General features: G+C 37.5%; 2 protein-coding genes across 2 annotated transcripts; both read right to left on the reverse strand.

The window, feature by feature from the left end:
• Positions 1–126: 126 nt before the first annotated feature.
• On the reverse strand, positions 127–7,858 carry LOC134661900 (uncharacterized). Its single transcript, XM_063518142.1, has 3 exons — positions 7,089–7,858; positions 2,844–3,012; positions 127–586 (listed from the first exon to the last, which is right to left on the reverse strand). Exons 1-3 carry the CDS (start codon positions 7,662–7,664, stop codon positions 264–266), a joined length of 1,068 nt encoding a protein of 355 aa, XP_063374212.1. The 5' UTR covers positions 7,665–7,858; the 3' UTR covers positions 127–263.
• A 6,921-nt stretch (positions 7,859–14,779) lies between these two features.
• Positions 14,780–16,474, reverse strand: LOC134660732 (uncharacterized). The gene is made up of 3 exons (XM_063516517.1): positions 16,166–16,474; positions 15,491–15,737; positions 14,780–15,094 (listed from the first exon to the last, which is right to left on the reverse strand). Exons 1-3 carry the CDS (start codon positions 16,403–16,405, stop codon positions 14,796–14,798), a joined length of 786 nt encoding a protein of 261 aa, XP_063372587.1. The 5' UTR covers positions 16,406–16,474; the 3' UTR covers positions 14,780–14,795.
• Between the last annotated feature and the right edge of the window lie 4,718 nt (positions 16,475–21,192).

Genomic DNA, 21,192 nt, shown 5'->3' on the forward strand with positions numbered 1-21,192 from the left:
TCATTCCTACTTAGTAACTGTTTTATTTCAATCTAAAAGTAATATAAAAAAGAAAACGATTTGATTAATTTGAATTCAATGGAGAAGTTATCTACATACAGTATAGTAAAAATAAAAACGTTACGGTAGAAATACATTATGTATGTAATCGGAGTCTTTAACAAACCCTTTTTTGAGCTAAAAGGATGTTTTTAAATATATAATATGTAGGTAAATAGAATTAATACATAAGATTCTTAACTTTGACATGACTAACACATCCGTTACGACGAGCACACAATGTACGCAAATAAGCCGGTCAAGAAGGAGAGCAGGCCGCTGTAGGCGGGCGCTTGAGCGCCGTTGCCGCAGACCATCCTCCGGGAGGCCACCGACAGGTTCTTGTTCTGGAGGAGGCTGTGCACCGACTCCACCTCCCAGCGAGTCATGCTGACCGGGTCGCGCGAGAACAGCACAGAGTACAGCTCGGCCGACTGCCCGTTCGAGCCCTCTTGACAAAAGTTTAGGACCAAGTGGTCGTTTACTGCCTTCAGTACTTGGACAGTGCCGGTGAACTGACGGTACGTGCTGCGCTGGCTCAATGAACCTAGAAATAAATAGTGTCATTTAATATGTGCTTATGAATCAATTTGAATTGTATCAGTAAATTTTACACATAAAGATAGCAAGATTTGTTAATAGGTCTACACGGTGTTTTTATTGAATTGCGTTGACTTCGACGTATGGCTTAGTACATTTAAGGAAACTAAATTGTATAAGACAAGTAACTAGTTAATATTGGTAACCTCTTTTTTTTAATTGTTAAATGCTGCATATAGCGTTGTTTTAACACAGTCATAATACTTAACTCAACCAAACTATTAAAAAACTATGGCATAATGTCATTGTCATCAATTCATCATTTAAACTCGTACCTTGCGCTTACAGGAGTCATTTGCAATTTTTTTGTACCTTGGTCTAATTTTTTCTTAACATTTTCAGTTTCACTGATATAAACTTTTACGATTTTTACACATTATTAAATTGTACAACGGGACTTAATCGCGTATCTAAGTTTTAAGATTTACCTCCGACGTTTTGAGGTCGGCGTTGTCCCCGTGGTCTCGGAGAATTTAATAATGTGTAAAAATCGTGAAAGTTTAAATCAGTGAAACTGAAAATGTTAAGAAAAAATTAGACAACGCCGTCCTCGAAACGTCGGAGGTAAATCTTAAAACTTAGATACGCGATTAAGTCCCGTTGTACAATTTAATAATTTTCAGTTTCGTAACGAAAATTAACCATTACAAAATTAGACAAAGGTACAAAAAAATTGCAAATGACCCACAGACGTGACCTATTTACTGATAAACAAAACATCACAAAAGCTATTTACTGGTCAATTCACAAAAACCACGTAAGTGAGGTTTATATGACAGACCGTAAACAATTTAATGACTTAAGGGGCCCACTGATTAACAGTCCGCTGCGATTAACAAAAAGTTGACAGCTCCGAACAACAGACAGGCCGATATCGTCCGGCGGACTGGTAATCAGTGGGCCCCTTTAGGGTCGGTTGCAGCAAACCGTCTGTCACCGTTAAAGCGTTCACTAAATTTTAATGTATGGGAAGTAGTAGTAGTCACGCAGTATACTGCGTGAGTTGCGTGACGTTGATCAGTATGCTAACTGTGGTTGGTGCAACTGGCCCTTAATGACCAATATGTTTGTGAGAGTGACATTCTGTCTTATGGACCTATTATAGTTTGTCAAAGGACTGTCTCATTTCAAATATAGACAGAGAGAATCATACTATCTTTGTCTTACACTAGTACTATTAGCACCCAAAAGAACAGGAGGAGTATAGATTTCCTGGTTCTTTCTGACTGACAAATTGGTTTGACCAACTATAATTTATTTAATGTATGTATATATGTATACCTATACTTTTTGCACATAGAAAAAAAACACTCTTACTTTGCGCTAGCTCTACATAGGAATATAATCTACACTTTCTTGCATCAGTAGGTACATTTATTAGGTAGTTTTCAAGTGGTGGTAGTGGTAGCTAGTGGTTTTTCATAATAAATATGGGTCGAAATCATTCGCCAAAGCGTAAATGTCTAATAAACTTAGGTCAATGTGGCTAATTCCGTCATAGGGACGTGATAGGGACTATTCCGTCTATTAGCGTTTTTCTCGAACAACGAACAAAACTGATAATTTCACCCACAAAGCAGCGATTCCTTGTAGTTTCATTTCAGCAATCAAAATCAGATGGTTTTGTTTCCTACAATTGAAAAGCAAAGAAATATACGCTCGTGACGGAATAGACCCTATGACGGAATTAGCCACATTGACCTTACGTTTATTAATGGATATTTTAATAACTGTACGGTCGATAACATGACACAGATAGAAATTGCACTGCCGTATGATTAATTAGAATGGGGTAAGAGTGAGTGAAGCTATACTATTTCACTCACTGCGCCACCTAATTATTCAGTGTGATCGATCACTGTGAGGAAAAAGACACGCTGATTTTGCCTTGGTTGTACATATATTGCAATTGCACTCTTTTGCCAAGCATATTGAAAAGACAAGACATGAGTAGGTACCTAATTAAAAAAAAACAATATTCACTCTGGATTGGAAGCCCGTGTTCCCTTCGGTCGTGTAATAAAATTCGCCACTCTTTGCGAGTTTCCTATTTTTCGCACTTGTATCGTAAATATTACCTAACTATTTCAGGCGACTAATGATCGACCCATTAAAACTAAAAAGCACACACTATAGCTGCGATGGAATAAGCCTCAGTAACATTTCGGAGCACAGCATTTGAGTAAAAACACAACAGTAGTTACCATTTTGTCCGCCGAAGGCCTGCCAGTAGCCAGCGGAGTTGTTGTTGAAGTAGAGCGAGTACTCCACGGTCTGCCCCTCCTCGTCCCACACGAGTCGCAGGTGCCGGTACATCTGGCGGAACTGCGCGTTCAGCGCCTCCACGTGATGCAGCTGTCTATGTGAATGGATCTGCAATCAAATTTCCTACCTTAAAATCGCATGTTTTCGAAATAGACAAATAGACTTTTAATATAGACAAAGGCGTGTAAACAGTCACACAGTGTCGTGTGTGTACAGTCAGCTGTAGAGAAAAGTACCCCCCCCCCCCACCCCTCTAAATTAAAATTTGTATGCAAAGGTGCTAAGCAAACGGTATTGCCGACTGTGCCTACCCGCTATGTAAAGAGAAATAGGTTTCCACAGAACAATATAGTCAAGAATTTACAGTTGCAGTAGGTATGTACAGTCCATGAGACGTTAAAAAGTAATACTTCAGTCTGTGTATTGTGATATTTTGGGCGCGTGTTATATCTTTTCATATGGTAATCTTAGTAATGTGTAGGTATGTTGGAGAGGAATCCTTTATTTTGCGTAATCCGACTTTTTAAAGTTTTAGTTTTTGTGAAAACTTGTTTCACGGATTATATCGCATATTTACAGCGTTCGTAGTCAAACGGAAGACTTGTTTACCTATTACCTATTATTGTCTATATGCTTAAGTACGTCAACCACTGCGAAGTGGTATTTATAGTCAGTAATGCCAATAAGATGATCGATCACCAGCCGTCACGGCCGCGAACGAGCGGCATCATGTAAGACTAATCGACTGCAGCATGAAGGTGACAGTGCCCGGAATTAAACCAAATATTGGCTCGATAGCTCCCGCTATTAAAAAAACTAGGGTGACTGCTATAGGTTATTGGCCACTATAATAGATCTCCATCCCATTTTCGCTGTTCAAATGATCACATTAATCAGAATCACATTTTGGCTATTTGGAGTTTAAGTTAAGCATAATCTTATTTAATAACTTATAAGTAGGCAAGCTAAGTACTTAATGTTTTCCGTCACTTAATTTAAAATTATATGGGTTCTAAATAATAAGATCTAATTAATACTCAATTAATAAGAAGCTTAGAAATTCGACTTATTTATGCGCACACCCGAGAAATGAGCTTAATATCCTACATCAGTAAACCGCGTTAGGTATATAAGTAGGTAGGTACTTAATTCCAAAGTGCATTTCCTCGTTTCTTTCAAGTAAGTCCTTTTGTTTCCTCAAAGCACTTATTGTGCAATCAATGTAGTTAAACGCACGAGTGCTAACGGCGCGGGATTACGGAGATAAAGTAGGCTAATTAGTTAACCTCCTCAATGCCATTCGTGACTCAGACAACTCGCGTAGGAGTAAAGGTCCTGGCCTGGCCTTACATTCGGGCTCTGTCCTCAAAATTAATTGTTATCAATATCCTTAATAAAGGATGACTCACGTTAGACCGGGCCGTGTCCGGGCCGGAGCTTCCGGCGCTTCGTTATCTATGGAAAGGATCACGTGATCACCCGTCATCTGTCATAGAAAGGTAGGTCGGCTCGGTCTAACGTGAGTCATCCTTAAGAGACCATAAGTACCATTAAACTTAGACTTATACCAATTACAGAACATACAATCGCAATACCTATATTATTATATAAGAGGACTGTACGAAACAATAAACCTATTTACATGAGTACGTAATATAAATGAGTTCTTCTGCTCGTCGACTTTAATGTTTGAATTACGACTTCATATACCAAGCTATGATCGCATACTTTTCACTGTGGGCTCTAGACTCAACTACAATGACTTCATTACGAAACGCTTTAGTGAACTATAATCACGTGCCTCCGCGGTGAAGAGGACAAAGCCATCATGTAGGTAGGTACATGTAAAAAAACTAAATCGTAATGTATATCTGTAATCGCAGAAATGTGAGGGGAAGCCCGGTGGTCTGGAGCAAATAAATGCGCATCGGATCGGAAGCAGGGAGTTGACTAGCCAAATCAGCCGGATGACGCACCCGGAACAGGCAGTCAGGCACGTATCGGCTCGCGGCTGCGGAGCGATCTCCGCGCGCGGTAATTATAAGGGTGGAATTATAATTGTCAAATATCTGGGAGACCGAGCTTTGCTCGGAAAACATATACTTACCTAAAAACTCAAAAATGCGCGTTATCCTACAGACATTGTATACCTAATTACCTACATCATATTAAGAAAGATTGAAAGTAGAGGTAAATAACAAGCGATCTTATAGCTGAAGAGCGATCTCTTCTAGATAACTTTTGAGTAGTTGAAAATGCGAAATAGAAATGTATAATAAAAACAATCTATCAGGTAATCCAAAAGTGCCTGTATTTACTGAGTTTTACGATCTTGTTTTTTTTTAGTAAGTTAATAATTAAGTAATTATAAAAAAATAAAAATAAATGACGTAAGAAAGGAACTAAACTATACCTACACCCCCTAAAAATATAAATAAGAAAGGAACTAAAGTATACCCAGCCGCAAAATTGCATGGCCACCTTATGAATGAATTCATTCACAATGTGTCCATGCAATTTTGCACATCGCTATATTTTCAAGTTTTCTAAAGCAATCGTGGCAAGACTCTACCTACCCTCAGTATGGTAACCACGGGACACTTGTTCACAACGTAAACTCCCTGTCGCGATAAATGCATGTACACTTCCACCACGTACCACTTGCCTAATATTTCACTTATGTCTAAATCGTCATAGAAGTGTTCGTTATGACAAGTAACAACAAATTCATTTGTTTCATTACCTAATATAAACACGACATTAAAAAATAATAAAGCTAACTGTAGAGCAACACGAACATTCATTTTTGTTTCCACTATCACGGTTTATCATTCACTCGGTTATTAGAATAAACGTATACAATCAGTTGACTCTTTTATAAGTTTTAGCGTGGTTTTAGCGAACGCGAACGCGATCTGGTTGAACTCCGTCGATCGCAGCTCAACTGACAGTCGAAGCGCGCGCGCGCCTGCCTCTCCCAATTTGATGTTATCATTTGACCCTACGATGCTTTAATAGATGTAGAAGTACCCTGAGCCTTTTTAATTTACCGCGTAAAATTACTATGGCTGTACCATTACTATGACTACATCAATCAATTAATATTTACCTCCAAGTGGTTATTGAGCTCAATGCACACCGGCTTGCCCATTTTAAGATAGTTTGGCACGTTCCAGACGTATGAACAGACGGACGGACAGACAGACAGAAAACTATGAGGGTTCTGAAACCTCCTACGAAACCCTTGAAAATGCGTCTTTGAACTACATTACTACAATGACGCATCGCTTGACTATGAATTGCTATGACTCAGAATATATACTCATAGAATGTAAGTATTTATGTAGGTAATATGGTTATATTTTAATATCGTCAGTGTTTTATTGTTTTTTTTTGTTTATTGTATCGGTCAACATCTCCAGCATTCCCTGATGATGCCTATCGTGAAGAAACGAAACACGTGTCGAGTTTTTATTTTTTGTGGTGGTTATATTTATTTACAGTACATATGGTGCTGGTGCTACTTTACCGCCCTAGGGCGGGATTAAGGACAATAGATACGTGCCTATGTCAAAAATTTAAAAGGTCATATGTACCGTAAAACGTTGTACAATACACGTAAGAAAAGGAAATTCGCAACGAGTGGCGATAAATTAAAACACGATCGAAGGAAGTGTTTTAAATCGCCACTCGTTGCGAATTTCCTACTGTTCACACTTGTATCGTAATGTACTATTGCATGTTTCTTTTCATGGTGGGAGGGTGGCAACATTAATTGCATGCATGGGTAAGCACTAATCCAGTAGCATTAATCACAGATTTTTTATCAATTTGTAATCCGATTTTGTGAAATGGTATGGGACATAGCACCGAGTCATTCTAAAGTCTACAGTGCAGTGCAAAGCAATAAAGCGACTCGCATGATCAAGATGTGAATGAATTCTAATTGTCATTGTTACCCTATTTCACCGCAAGTGTATGTTGCCAATTGCCATTTACAGTTCGTTCTGTTTCATGATTCGTAGTCACTGGGACTTATCTGACCTAAATAAAGTCAGACGTGCTACATTTATTAAAAGTGCTCCTTAACAGTCTGATTAAAATAAAATGAGCTTACCTTGTGTGCTGTTAAAAAAATATAACTCGCGATTAAAATGTGCTAACAAGTACAAATTATGACTTACCCTGTCCTTAGGCTCCGAAATGTGTATGACAATACAAGTCCTCCCGTAGTCGACCCGGGTGTCCCCTGCCAGGTGCTGCACCAGCTCGACGCCGTACCACATACCCATCAGGCGCTCCACCCAGATGCCGGTCTGTGGCGCTCTATTTATGCAATAATCTCTATTGTTCCTCACAAATGGAAACTCATAGGAACTGAATCCTTGCTGTCCATAGCCCTGTCCGTAGCCTTGACCGTAGTTTTGCCCGTAGTTTTGTCCGTAACTTGGCCCATAATTTTGACCGTAATTATCATAGCTTGGTGCATACCGCGGGGTGCTGTACCCGGGGTACAAATTATTGTTCGGCCCTTGGAGCACACCATTGTAGCCGGAAGAGGAGGACTCTAAGTAAGAATTAGGGTACCTGGTACCAACCGGCACCCCCGCTATGTCATCTCCGAAATTTAAATTTCTCTGTCCATATTCGTCGTACAAATTTGAGGCGGTCGAATAAGTTGAATAGCTACTGTCGTCTCGTTGGTAGCTTGCGCATTTGGCTGCGCTAAATAATACACTAATTATTAATATGGAAAGCATTTTTTTCTCAAAAGAATTCGAAAATGTTCGGCACGGGGACCACGTCTCGTGATACTTAGTGGTCAATATAATGTGTGACTGTTTGAGACCGCTCTCTGACTAGCATGTAAATTAACTAAGCTTGATGATAGTCGTGGGTGGAGTGATAACGAACTCGGGAGCTCGCCGTAATGCATGGATATGAGCCTTCTTAAAATCTAAATTAAGGCTGGTATTGAATGATGAAACCCGCCTATGGGATATGTGAGAATGTAAAGCGTGTTGCGCTCATGAAAAACCCATCAACCTATAAACGAAATTTAAATGGCAAATCTAGATCAACACGTCTTTGTTGTTATAAGTAACAATAAACGATTATAATACTGAGACCAAAACTTTTATTGTAGTGGAAAATCGGGCTTTGTTTATTTAGTCGTACTTATGATGCTTACGCAACATTTCTTAATTTCTTAAATATGAGACAAACAATAGACATTTAAATGATTTATTAAATAAGTAAACAAGTAAGTAATATATAGCGGATCAAGCGGATCTTGTCAGTAGGAAAAGGCGGCAAATTTGAAAAAAGTAGGCACGAAGGGATACCGTCCCATAGAAAATTTGAATTTCGCGCCTTTTTTACTGACAAGATTTGAATGAATGAATGATGATTTATTCGATTTGGTTGACCATCTATAAGCAAAAAATTATAAACTAAGATTAAAAACTACAACTAACTACAATAACTAAACAAACAAGCAATTGTACCTAGAAGAATTAAAAAATAATAATAACGTGAAGTTTATTACTTATATTTTTAATTACCTATAATAAGAAAAATATACGTACCTACTCGAAAATAATTTAATTGTAAAAAATATTACAATCAGGGATAGGTACATTTCATACATTTATATTTACATTTTTTTTATACATTTTGTATTTTCTTTTCAATTAATTATACAAATTATTTTTGTAGCTAAAAATTATTTAACTTATTTTTAAAGATTATTTTTTGACTAATTATCCGTAGACTTTCTTAATAACAAAATGATCAAAATAAGTGAGCGCATTTCTATACTTAAACGTGAGGTTAAACGCTGTAGGTACCTACTTGTAAAAATACACAAGTCCGTTAATTTCAAGGGTGTATTCCTGAGCTTTAATTAAATAACTTTCTCAAAGAAACCGGTATTCTAATTGACTCCATTTTGAAGATAATCAATGCTTTATTTTTATCTGATTAGGCCCCTACGATCGTGTACACTTGCCTTAGGGTCTGTTTACATAATGACTAGTGTTTTGTTTAGTATGAGTTTATAAATTTGCTACTAAACGCGAGAGAGATTTTTTTTTAATAACTATGCCATTAAATGTACTTAGCCATACCTCGAGGTTAACGGAGTTTAAAAAACACCGTGTATGACAACTGCAACTGCTGCAAATTACGTAACGTAACAGGCGGTAGGTACCTACTGCTGACTATGATAGCGCTGGCGATACACCAAGAAATTCAGTAAAATGCTGCAAATGATATTAAAGGTATGAAAATCGGTACGATTGATCTTTAGGTCATTTGAAACAATTTGACCCGAAGGACCAACAAATAAAAAACGAGATGAGTTATGACGTCATCTTTTTTTGGTATGGAATTTAAAAATAAAATGTGTAGAAACATATCGTGTGTGGTATTAATCGAAAGGGCTTTCTGAGCCGATTCCAAAAATATATCATATTATTACATTTCAGTCATTTTTTTTTATTATAATAAAAATAATTTTCAAAACATACCAAGTTTGGGCTTCTCCAGATACAATACCGTTCAATAGTTTTTGTTAAATTTTCCTCAAATTATACCTAATATCCTCATATCTAACTCTAATAAAGCAATTTTGAAAATATTTACATTTAAGTAGTATTTTTTAAATATATCAATTTTACAAAGTTTTTATTAATCTCTCAATTAAATATTTAAATAGAAAGCATAAAATTAATTTATAACGGTTTTTCCAGAAAGTCGCTTATAACTCGGAATCTATAAGTCGTAGTAAAATTTATCTATGTAAGAATTAACTGAAAAAAGTCACCTTTTACGCCCCCCCCCCCCTTTTCCCCGAGTTCTCCACCCCCCACTCATCAGAACTTTTTCTTACTTAAAGCTTAGATATTACCAAAGGAACATGTAAACCAAGTTTCAATACTCTTATTTTACCCGAATGACATACTCGTATTGAGTAATTCGGCAGGGTTATTATTACACTTTGTAAAATTGAATAATTAAAAAAAAACTAAATGTATATATTTTTTAAATTGCTTTATTAGGATTAGATATGAGGATATTAGGTATAATTTGAGGTATATTTTTCAATTTTTTTTTAACGGTATTGTATCTGGAGAAGCCCAAACTTGGTATGTTTTGAAAATTATTTTTATTATACCTAATTTTAAAAAAATTACTCAAATGTAATGATGTGATTGATATATTTTTGGTATCGGCTCAGAAATACCTTTTGTTTAATATCACACACGATAGGTTTATAAACTTTTTTTTTATTCCATACAAAAAAAAGAAGACGTCATAACTCCTCTCGTTTTATTTTTTATTTGTTGGTGTTTCGGGTAAAATTGTTTCAAATGTCCTAAAGCTCAATCGTACCGATTTTCATACCTTTAACACCATTCGCAGCGTTTTTTGGCGAACCGCTATCGCTATGAGTATTGATGTGCAATCGTGCAGTTTTCAGAAGACCTCCGCGTTCGCAATTAGCAAGGTGTGGTGAAAAATTGTGACAATTAGGACAAGCAATAAGAAGATGATGACTGCGCCTAGCTACGGAAAACAATCATCTTGGAATCAGGCTAGAGGTCATGCCGGGCCACCGGTTGAGCAGGATGTAGGTGGTAATTTTGCTTACTAAGGCTCTCCATAATTACTAAGACTTAAATGGTACAATTGAATATGATTAGTTGGTTAGCTATGATCCTCTGTAGTCCGAGTGACCCCGTGTCCGGTGTGACAGAGTCAGGGGTCACGTGTTCATCTTCATAAACACACTTGTTAACGTTTATTAGGACACCGGGTTTGAATATTTACCTTTGAACTGTGCAAGTATACAGGGTGCTTCCTGTAACAGGAGCAATAAATTAAACTGTAGGCTGTACTCCTCAAACTGACCAACATTTGTTCAGCAACTTTTAAAAATTATCAATCCTTTAGACTTCCTCTTTTTCATACAAAATAAATATTGCCTTCAATGTACGAGGGCTGTTTGATAAGTACCCGTTTTCCAAATGTATTAATATCACGGGCCGAAAATATGTATACAATCGTTTTAAGCCATTTTTCAGAGGTGGGAAAATTTAAAAAAAAAACAGCATTCTTTTGTTTTTTCTCATTTGACAGCGATTCAGTGAAAGCGTGAACTTAAAATTGTGAAAATAGACAAAGAGCAGTATCGGTCTGTAATTAGATTCTTGTTTTTGGAAGGAAAAACATGTGATGAAATAAAAGTAAGAATGCAAGCGGTTTACCATGAATGTGCTCCTTCTATGACAACCGTCAGATACTGGTTTAACGAGTTTAAGCGGGGGAGAACAACCGTCTTTGATGAGGATCGCCCAGGCCGCCCAATTGAGGTGACTACAGACGATATGGTTAAGAAAATTGAAAATATCGTTTTAGCCGACCGCCGAATTGAACTTTGAGAAATCGTTGATGCTGTAAATGTTCCAATCGAGCGGGTACAAAACATATTAGAAGAAAAATTGGGTATGAAGACAGTATCGGCGAGGTGGGTGCCGCGTTTACTCACGGAGGAGCAAAAACGGAACCGACTGACTACTTCGGAGCAGTGTTTGGCCGTGTTCAAACGTAGCCCGAAGGAGTTTCTGCGTCGTTTCGTGACCGTAGACGAAACGTGGGTCACCACTACCCCCCGGAAATGAAAGGGCAGTCGAAGCAGTGGATTTTACCGGGTGAACCTGCGCGAAAGATAGCAAAAATCGTTCCATCGGCTGGAAAGGTCATGGCGACCGTTTTTTGGGATTCGCAGGGTATTATACATATTGAGTTCTTAGAAAAAGGGGAAAACGATAACAGGGCAGTACTATGCCAATTTATTGGATGAATTTGACGCTGGGTTGAAGGACAAACGACCCCATTTAAAAAATAAAAAAGTACTGTCTCATCACGACAACGCACCAGCTCATTCGTCTAGAGTTGTGATGGCTAAATAAACACAATTACGCTACGCCCTATTGCCTTACCCCCCGTATTCTCCAGATTTGACCACATGCGATTTATTTTTGTTTCCCAACCTGAAAAAATGGCTCGGTGGTAAGCGATTTGGATCAAATGACGAAGTCATTGCCGCCACAGAGGCCTATTTTAATGACTTTCCGAAATCATACTTTTTGGATGGTTTATTGAAGCTTGAATATAGGTGGAACAAGTGTATAGAGTTAAAAGGAGACTATGAAGAAAAATAAATGCATATAAACAAAAACAACTGATTATTTTTTTCATAAACGGGTACTTATCAAACAGCCCTCGTACGCTGACATCAGTGTGTTTGACGTTGCTTGTCACGCTTTAAACATAACAAAATTTGCAATACATTGCGTCTTAGAATAAACTTTAAAGTGTAATAAAAATGAAAACCTGAGTTATTTTCAAAAGTTGCTGAACAAATGTTGGTCAGTTTGAGGAGTACAGCCTACAGTTTAATTTATTGCTCCTGTTACAGGAAGCACTCTGTATAAGACATTAGTCACAAGAAGAATGCTACAATAGTTATTTGTTTTACAAGGGGGCAAAGTTGCTGTTTAACCGCTCGTGCTAATATTCATACCCGAGCAAGCCAAAGATTCTAAAATTGAACCACGAGCGTAGCGAGTGGTTCGAAAAATGGAATCTTGAGCGTTGCGAGGGTTTCAAAGCACGAGGGTTAAACAAAATTTGCCCTCGAGTGGAACACATAATTTTTCACCACACCAACCCGAAGCAAATATTAAATGTAAAATACATATCAAACAAGATCAAACTTTTTATCATCCAAAATCATCATTTAAAAGTCAATTCTACCAGCAAACATAAGAAAACAACTCAAAATTTGCATTTGATTACTTTGCCTCACATGTGAATTACTGATAGCAAAGTGCAACTTTGCTATCCGTTTTTAAAGTGCAAAGTAAGCCTTTCCGAGCTGGTGTGGTGAAAATGTACTTAACCATATGTAAGTAAACTTTCGAAAAAGTACCTATACCTACGTACTATAGTCTGTTTTTAGGGTTCCGTACCCAAAGGGTAAAAACGGGACCCTATTACTAAGACTCCGCTGTCCGTCCGTCCGTCCGTCTGTCACCAGGCTGTATCTCACGAACCGTGATAGCTAGACAGTTGAAATTTTCACAGATGATGTATTTCTGTTGCCGCTATAACAACAAATACTAAAAACAGAATAAAATAAAGATTTAAGTGGGGCTCCCATACAACAAACGTGATTTTTGACCGAAGTTAAGCAACGTCGGGCGGGGTCAGTACTTGGATGGGTGACCGTTTGCTTGTTTTGCTCTATTTTTTGTTGATGGTGCGGAACCCTCCGTGCGCGAGTCCGACTCGCACTTGCCCGGTTTTTTTTACTATATGTATAAATTACTAAAGCAAGTGTCCTTAGAATGATTGAGAATGGAATTTTGAATTGAAGTCGGTTAATAACAAGCCTAACAAGGTCAAGCATGATTTTCGCATCATCAATTTTAAAATCATCAAATTCCTACCTCATAAATATGAGGTTGCTTCATTGACTTACGTAAATGAGATTATTCGTCATTGTTTATACTAATCATACGACTTAGGGCCAGTTGCACCAACCACAGTTAACAGACTGATGAACGTACGCAGCAGAGATCTATGAAACTTCTCATACAATAATATTTAGCGAACGCTTTATAACGGTGACAGACGGTTTGGTGCAACCGACCCTTAATACTTTTATTAATTAAAGTTACTCCTTCTCGTTCATTATCATTATTACGAAATAACTTAAATTCTGACTTAAAAGACAGTAGGTACAAGGTGCAGTGGGTTCCGCCAGCAGTTTATGAAAAATCGTAGCGTTTTTGAGATCATAATCAGAGGGAGATCGATCATAATAGGGTTACCAAAATATATGAATAGCAATCTCTATTCCTAGTAAATTCATATAGTTGGTCAAACCAATTTGTCAGTCAGTAAGAACCAGGAAAACTTTTCATTTAGTGGGATAAGGTGTAATAGCCTTACAAGGAATAAATGAAATAAAATAACAGTATAGGTACTTGTTTAAAAACTATTCAATTATTTATTTTTTATAACACCTTATTCGTAAGTTACACAACACAATCAGCGTTTTTTTTTTAAGTTGTCCCCTACACTTTTTTTTTCAAATTTGGGATATTTTATGTTATTTCTACTCAGAATCACGAGCTCTTTCTATACTAATAGGAGAAAAAAAGTGTCCTAAGGTTTTTATTTCCATTCCGTCACCATTTTTCATAGACTTTGTATGGCGGTCGCGGAATGGAAAGATCGAAACATGTATGGAAATTTTGGGACACTTTTTTTCTCCTATTAGGATCGAAAGAGCTCGTGATTCTGAGTAGAAATAAGATAAACAATCAATAACATAAGCAATTATGTGAAAAAAAAGTGTAGGGGCTTAAAAAAAACGCCTAGGTAATGAATGTAGGTATACTAAACTGTTATTTACCTCTTAATTACCTCCCTATATACTTCGACAATTTTAAAAGGCTTTAATATCTGGCAAAACATTTATGTCATTCGGCACACATACCTATATTGGATTTCGATTAAATCGATAGGTATTGCTTATTTCGTATTTTTTATAATTTTATTGAAAGTGTTGTTAGACCGTAATATATATATTTATAACTCTTATAATAATTGTCGGGTCATCGGGGCTTATGTATACATATATATAACACACGGGTCACTGGGTCATAAAAAAGCCGACTCGCTCGATCTAATTCATCAACATCCACTGAATAGGTAGTTATTTAATCTTTAAATGTCTCGTTATTTAATTTGTGCATCGTCATGCCAGGAAATATAGTTATTATTTTACAGAGGTACATAATATTACAAGAATACAATTAAAGTAATCTTAACAAAGTCGTTGTGGCAAAGAAGCATAATAGAGAAGTGACAGGAGCACAAGCCGCGCACACCGATAAGTACCGATACGGGTTGCTGAGCCCGTAGCTCATGAGGAACTTCTGCCACTCGGGCCTCTCCCAGCGTCTCACTTGCACCGGAAACCTCCGCAAGATCAAGGAGAATATCCCGCTGACCCCCAGTTCGGTACAGTGGTTGATTATCATCTCATCGGGAGTCAGTTTCAGCAGACGGACCACTTCAGGGTGCCTTGGAGGATCATCAGGATACCACAAATCTGAAAAAAGTACAAGCTGCATTCATTTTCTATTCAAAGATTTAAGTGAACGGCATGGAGCCGTGGGTAAACGTGGGTTCTGGGTGGGATGCGTGATGGATTCTGTCTTTATGCCTCTGACTGAGAAATACATAGTATTAGTAAGGCCAAGAAGGCATATAACTTGTAAAATATCGGTCCGCTTGACTCGTGTTGGCAATGTTGGCAGGAACATCAATATTATTCAGGTACAATAAAATACAACGTTTTTATTCCATGAGGAATACCCATGTAACAACAAAATATGTTTCATACTCCAGAACTTAGTTTACGTGACACTAGCTGTTCACGTAATTCTTTACGTTGTATTTTATGAAATGAAGTAGACAAGTTAATACCATAGAGTTTTTTACTGACCTACACCCCTAGCTCTCAACTCCCTTTCACCTGGCCTCCACTGTTCGACGGTCCACAGGCCCGGGTCCTCGGGCGAGTAGTCGTAGGTCTGCTCCATGGTCTCGCCGTCCTCGTCCCACAACACGCGGATGCGCCGCTGCTGGGAGAGGTCCCGCCGCCGGCGCGACTGGTACAACGGGCCTGGCGGGGAGCTCCACGGGTTGCTGCCGAGAGACCACCAGTTGCTGGCGTTGTATCTTTGTCTCGCCTGTCAATTGTACATAATAATACTAGAAACTGTGTGATGTGCTTTCAAGTACTGTTCAAAGTTTTCAATTGGCCAATTAAAAGAAAACAATAATACTAAATAGTACTAAGAAATACCCAAACAAGTACCTACACTACCTATACTTACCAAAATATAAAAAAAAAAAACATTTAAGCCGAAAATAGTAGCGTTCTTCAATACTGTCTCGTACATATTCATATTTACATAGAATTTTGTTATAATTAAGTATTAGAAATGAAATGTTTAATTAACAAAATGGAGGTCACTAGCATTTTGACTAAATTATGGACGACGAAGCTTAATCAGCTGTCGAATAAGGATTATTATTACGTCTACTACTACATTAATTTGGTAACATATTTTCCGAATGGACTTCATTGATAATAGAATAATAATAATTGACTCACACTCCAATCGAGCCAATCGAATTGGTAATCGCCAGTAGCATCGCTGATATAAAGGGTGACGCAGCCCACGTCCATGGGCTTGTTGGTCATGTCAGGGGTGTGCTGCGCGAAGGCGACGCCGTGCCACACCCCGTAAGCGTTTACTATGTTCAACCGATGCGCCCATCGCACGTTGTCACTACAGAAAGATTCCGCTCTAGCTAGCGCTAGTATGGTAAAGCAAAACAGTGAAACGAACATGATCACACGGGACGCTGTAAGCGTGTGGGGCGAGACGAGTATCCCGGACGCCTGCAGGCAATTAGCAAACTAGTACCTACAGGTAGTGATCCTCTATAGAGATATGCCTACTTCAGTGCATTACGCAATTTATAGAGCACCCGACTGATTAGTGCGTGATCTATTTCCTAAGACCCTTATTAAATGCGAAATAGCTCTAGCATGCACGTAATGTTTACAATAAAAGGTGCATTAATTTACCTACCTACCTACAGTACCTACCTACCTATTTTTCATTCCAATGCAACGTATGCTTGGCATTTAAATTGGAAACGCTGACAGAATAGTAGTATACGAGTAGGTATATATAATTATATATTTCTTGTCAATATGCTACTTCAGTTAACCTCAGTACTTTTCGTACGTTTCCGTGAAAATACGATGGTAACAGTTATGCACTACCTACATCAAAATATATCAATTTTTTAGCACGGTCTACTACACCGTCGCCGTACGCCGTTTGAAGGATTAGGTACAATGTATTAAGTGACGTTAGACACAGTTATAAGAGTGATGTAAGCCTAAGCTTAAACTGCCTGCGAAACCTAACCGCAGACGATTTTTTTTTTCGACTTATTTTCGCCTATCTTTGCAGTTAGCTTTTCCTATATTTCTTAGAATACTTGAAGTACCTATACCTATTTATAATCGGTACTTAAAAAACTGGGTCTAATACCGTAATAAAAAAATCGCAACTACATTAGTATTTTCATATCATTTTATTGACCTTAGACATAAAACAACTAAAAAAATATTGTCACAAATTTACCTACTGCATAATATTTACCTAGTACTTCTAACACAAAAACACACACTAACACACACACACACACACACACACACACACACACACACACACACACACACACACACACACACACACACACACAGGCCATTCCTTATACTTGGGGAGGTAATTCAGCTATTGTGTCAGCTAAATGATATGTACCCAGTTATGTACCCACATACCTACAGTCAGCAGCAGAAGTTGCTAAGCGGGCGAGGTCTTCGAAATGCAAGATGCACTTCGCCCGATTAGCAAATTCTACTGCTGACTGCACAACCATGCTTACTTAACGGACCAACCAAACCGCAGCTCGACTATGACATGCTTCCCACCAACTGCCAGGGTGCGTAGACAAGATGCCAATCGTTAACGCTCCGTAGCAAACGAAATGCAATTGTCTCGGTCGCATTAATATGGAAGAGTGATAGAGAGAGATAACTACGCTACGGGGAACCGAACGATTGGCATCTTGTCTACGCACCCTGATTTAAGCAGTAAACCTATACTCATTTTAACTGTCTTAAACCGATAAAGAATTTATGCCAGTTGAGCCTCTCCCAGCGCTTAACCTTGGCCGGAAACCTCCGCGAGATCAAGGAGGATATCCCTCCGTCCCGCAGTCCGGTACAGTGGTGAGTGGTTGATTATTATCTCATAGGGCTTGTCTTACATTTTTGCATTAGGAATGCAAAACAATACTAAACTACGATAAGGTAAATAGCTGTCTGATACAGAACAATGTAAACGTTGAACCCGATTCTGGAGCCTCGAGACCGACGAAACCGTGGACTAGGCGCGTAATGACTGTCCGGAGGTCGGCTGGAGTCTCTGTACCTAGCAAACTCGTCGTACGTCTCTATACGACTCCTCGGACGTTCTTCCTGCTGAGCCTCTGGCTCGGGAGGCTCCGGTTGTTCTCGTTCAGGTTCTCGTACTCGCTCTGGCTCTTCAGGAGTCGACTCTGCAGACGTATTCTTTTTATCGTCATTGTCGTGATTTGATAAGCATATAATGTCCAGATAAGTATAACTTAATGGTTGAACTGGCAATATTACGTGATTGCCGCTCCGGCGTATAACTGGTCTGAGATCACTTGAAAGCTCAGTCATAGAATTTGTCTGACAATAATTATTTACACCGGGTATGTTATATTCACTAAAGGCAATAAGACGGGTTAGATATATGGAATTACGAAAAATGAGGAAAAGAAAAATATTTATTGTGATGACGGACATTTTTGTCATTTTTGACATTCCAGATCAATTTAAACGAGGTTTAGACTAGCAAACACAAGTTGTCGCTAGAATATTTACGTTATACCATTGATATAGTATAAATAACTGGATACCCAATCAGCCGCCAAAAATGGCCCCACAAAAGTGATGTCAAAACAGATCATGCATTACTTTTTCGTTTAGTCTTGTTTGAAACGCTCAAATGTGAAGTTGTCAACAATTACGAAATGTGCCGTTAAAATATGTAAAAATAACAATGATAAAACAAGGAAAAAGGATGGAATGTATTTCTTTCGGTTAGTTCTTTGGATAGCATTACATAATTTATGTAATCTGGTGGTAATTTTATGGTTTTGAATAAATTAATTTGTTAGTACCAAAGAAGGGATGTCAAGGAACAAAAATCTAATGAGTCGATGTGAGGTCAATTTTTTTTATATTTTTATATGGAATTCATAAGAAATAATATTATGTTTAAATTCAAGATTTCCAAGAAAACCTATGCGACGTGCAAAGTGGACTGCTATTTAATTATAGCAAGAGATAGGGATGATGCAGATTTAAACAAGGCAAAACGGCACTTGTGTGTTCGGCCCATTTCCCTGTTTCCGACATATACACTACCAATAAGGGCTTATATCGACTAACTGTAAATGCTAAACCTGTTGGAACACAGTGACAACCACCGGATTTTTTTATAAAGTATAGGTAGACTTCATAAAAAAAAATCCAATCAGTATCTAAATGTCCCCGTGCACCCGTGCTATGAGTAAATGTAGATCTTAAATACACAGTTATTTAATAAGTAGAATTTATTTCAAGGAAATTAGTATTTAAAGACGTATACTTACGAATTAAAAATTTAATTTGTTTGAATTTGAACCACGAATTAATTTTATTTGAGCTCCCGATTAAATTAAATTTGTTTTATTTATTACTTCAATTGGTTTTCCTGTACAGTAATACATATTAAAGTGTACCAAAGTGACTCCATTCGTTCATTATTCTCGTTTGACGTTGTTTGACGTAAATACGTTACGTTTAGTGCCATCGGACTAAATTTTTTAACAGTGTTGGTACTTATGTTTGCAAATTTGACACTTAATGCTTACGACATTAAGCTCTTTTCTGTGCGAAACATTTATCTTGACTCAAAATTTACGTAAGCGTTTTTATCATCAATGCAAATGGTGCGAAACGTCATTGGGATCCACATTTCTTGACGTTTTTGTTCTGCTTTGTGTGTCTATTTCTTTTATATTAAGTCAGTGCGTTATACTAACATTTAACATTTTCTTATTTACAAATTTACACTTTGCAGATTTTTCCCTATATTTGTTGTGTAACTGACTGTGACTGCTATTAGTTATTGGCCACTCTTAATAATAAGATTCAATAGCCATAGATGGTACGATCCTAAAATAAAATAAAATACTAGATTCATGCTATTAGCTTGTTTCTTTCTGATTTGTAAGGAGTGGCCAATTACTTGCCAAATTTCATAGTTCTAGGTCAACGGGAAGTACTCTATCAATTTTGATTCCCTTGATAATGTCCAAATGAGGTCCAAATATACGTATTTTGCGGCATAAGCGGCCGTATCTTTTTTTACGTTAACTTAGAAGTTTGATTTTTTTACAGATGTACTATGACCACTTTGAACTTGTGGACTAAACTTAACTAGCATAATTATTATTCTAAATATTTTAAAATATACAGCCGAGGAACTAAATGCTAAATATGGAATAAAACACTTTTATTATAAACAATTATAAATATAATCGGAAAATACACGGAAAATTCACATTACCAAATTAAAAAAATATTTGTTTGTAGCATTATGCACCTCATTTGAGTACCTACTTTAAAAAAACACTGAGACACCAACGAACAAAATATTATACCTAGAGTTTTGTAGGGATCGGTTTTGTAGGAGCAAAGCTAATTGAGTTATAAATAATAAGACAATCTATTGCGTCAAATTAGCAATATAACTAATACCTATATATAACTATGGAGCAAATCCAATAAATAATAAATAGTTTTAATTACTTAAAGAATTGGACGTGTAATGAATGCGTCCCGTATACATATAGGTATATGGCTTAATGACTTAAGGGCTTATTTAGACGAGACGAAAACTCGCATGCGAGTTGATTTCATTGCGTCGTTTGATCGGTCGGCTGAATTGATGTAACCTCAATGATCCGCAATGTAACTAAAATCGTATACGAGTTCGGGAGCCGTCTAAATTAGCCGTAATACAATAAATCGATTCGGGATTAATTGTAACGGGTAGTATTTTTAATAATATTAGATCGGTAGGTAGGGTCAAGGAGGAAACAGTGACTCGGAAAAAAATAGCCGAGTATATACAGAGGCTCACTAAACCTAATTCCAACATTTCCAACGTGAGAGAGGCTATTAGCTTCTCTACTAATACAACAGAAAAATTCAGTAATCGAACAAATTCAATGATTATTCTCACACGTAAGGGTGCTACAGTGTATACCTAGCGATATTTGGGCGACCGAGTCACTGTTTGCGTTGACCCACTGTTCCCGCCTTAACCCTACGAACTAAGTTAAAAACAGTCGCTGATATACTTAGTTTATTTTTTTAGGTTTCCGAAAGATACTTCCTAAAAATTCTGACAGCTACCTAAAAAAAATCCGATTTAATATGCCTTTACAGTACCCAATTCGTCTGATTTATGCTAAAATTAA

The sequence above is a fragment of the Cydia amplana genome, chromosome Z (assembly GCF_948474715.1).
Source record: "Cydia amplana chromosome Z, ilCydAmpl1.1, whole genome shotgun sequence".
Taxonomy (NCBI): Eukaryota; Metazoa; Arthropoda; class Insecta; order Lepidoptera; family Tortricidae; genus Cydia; species Cydia amplana.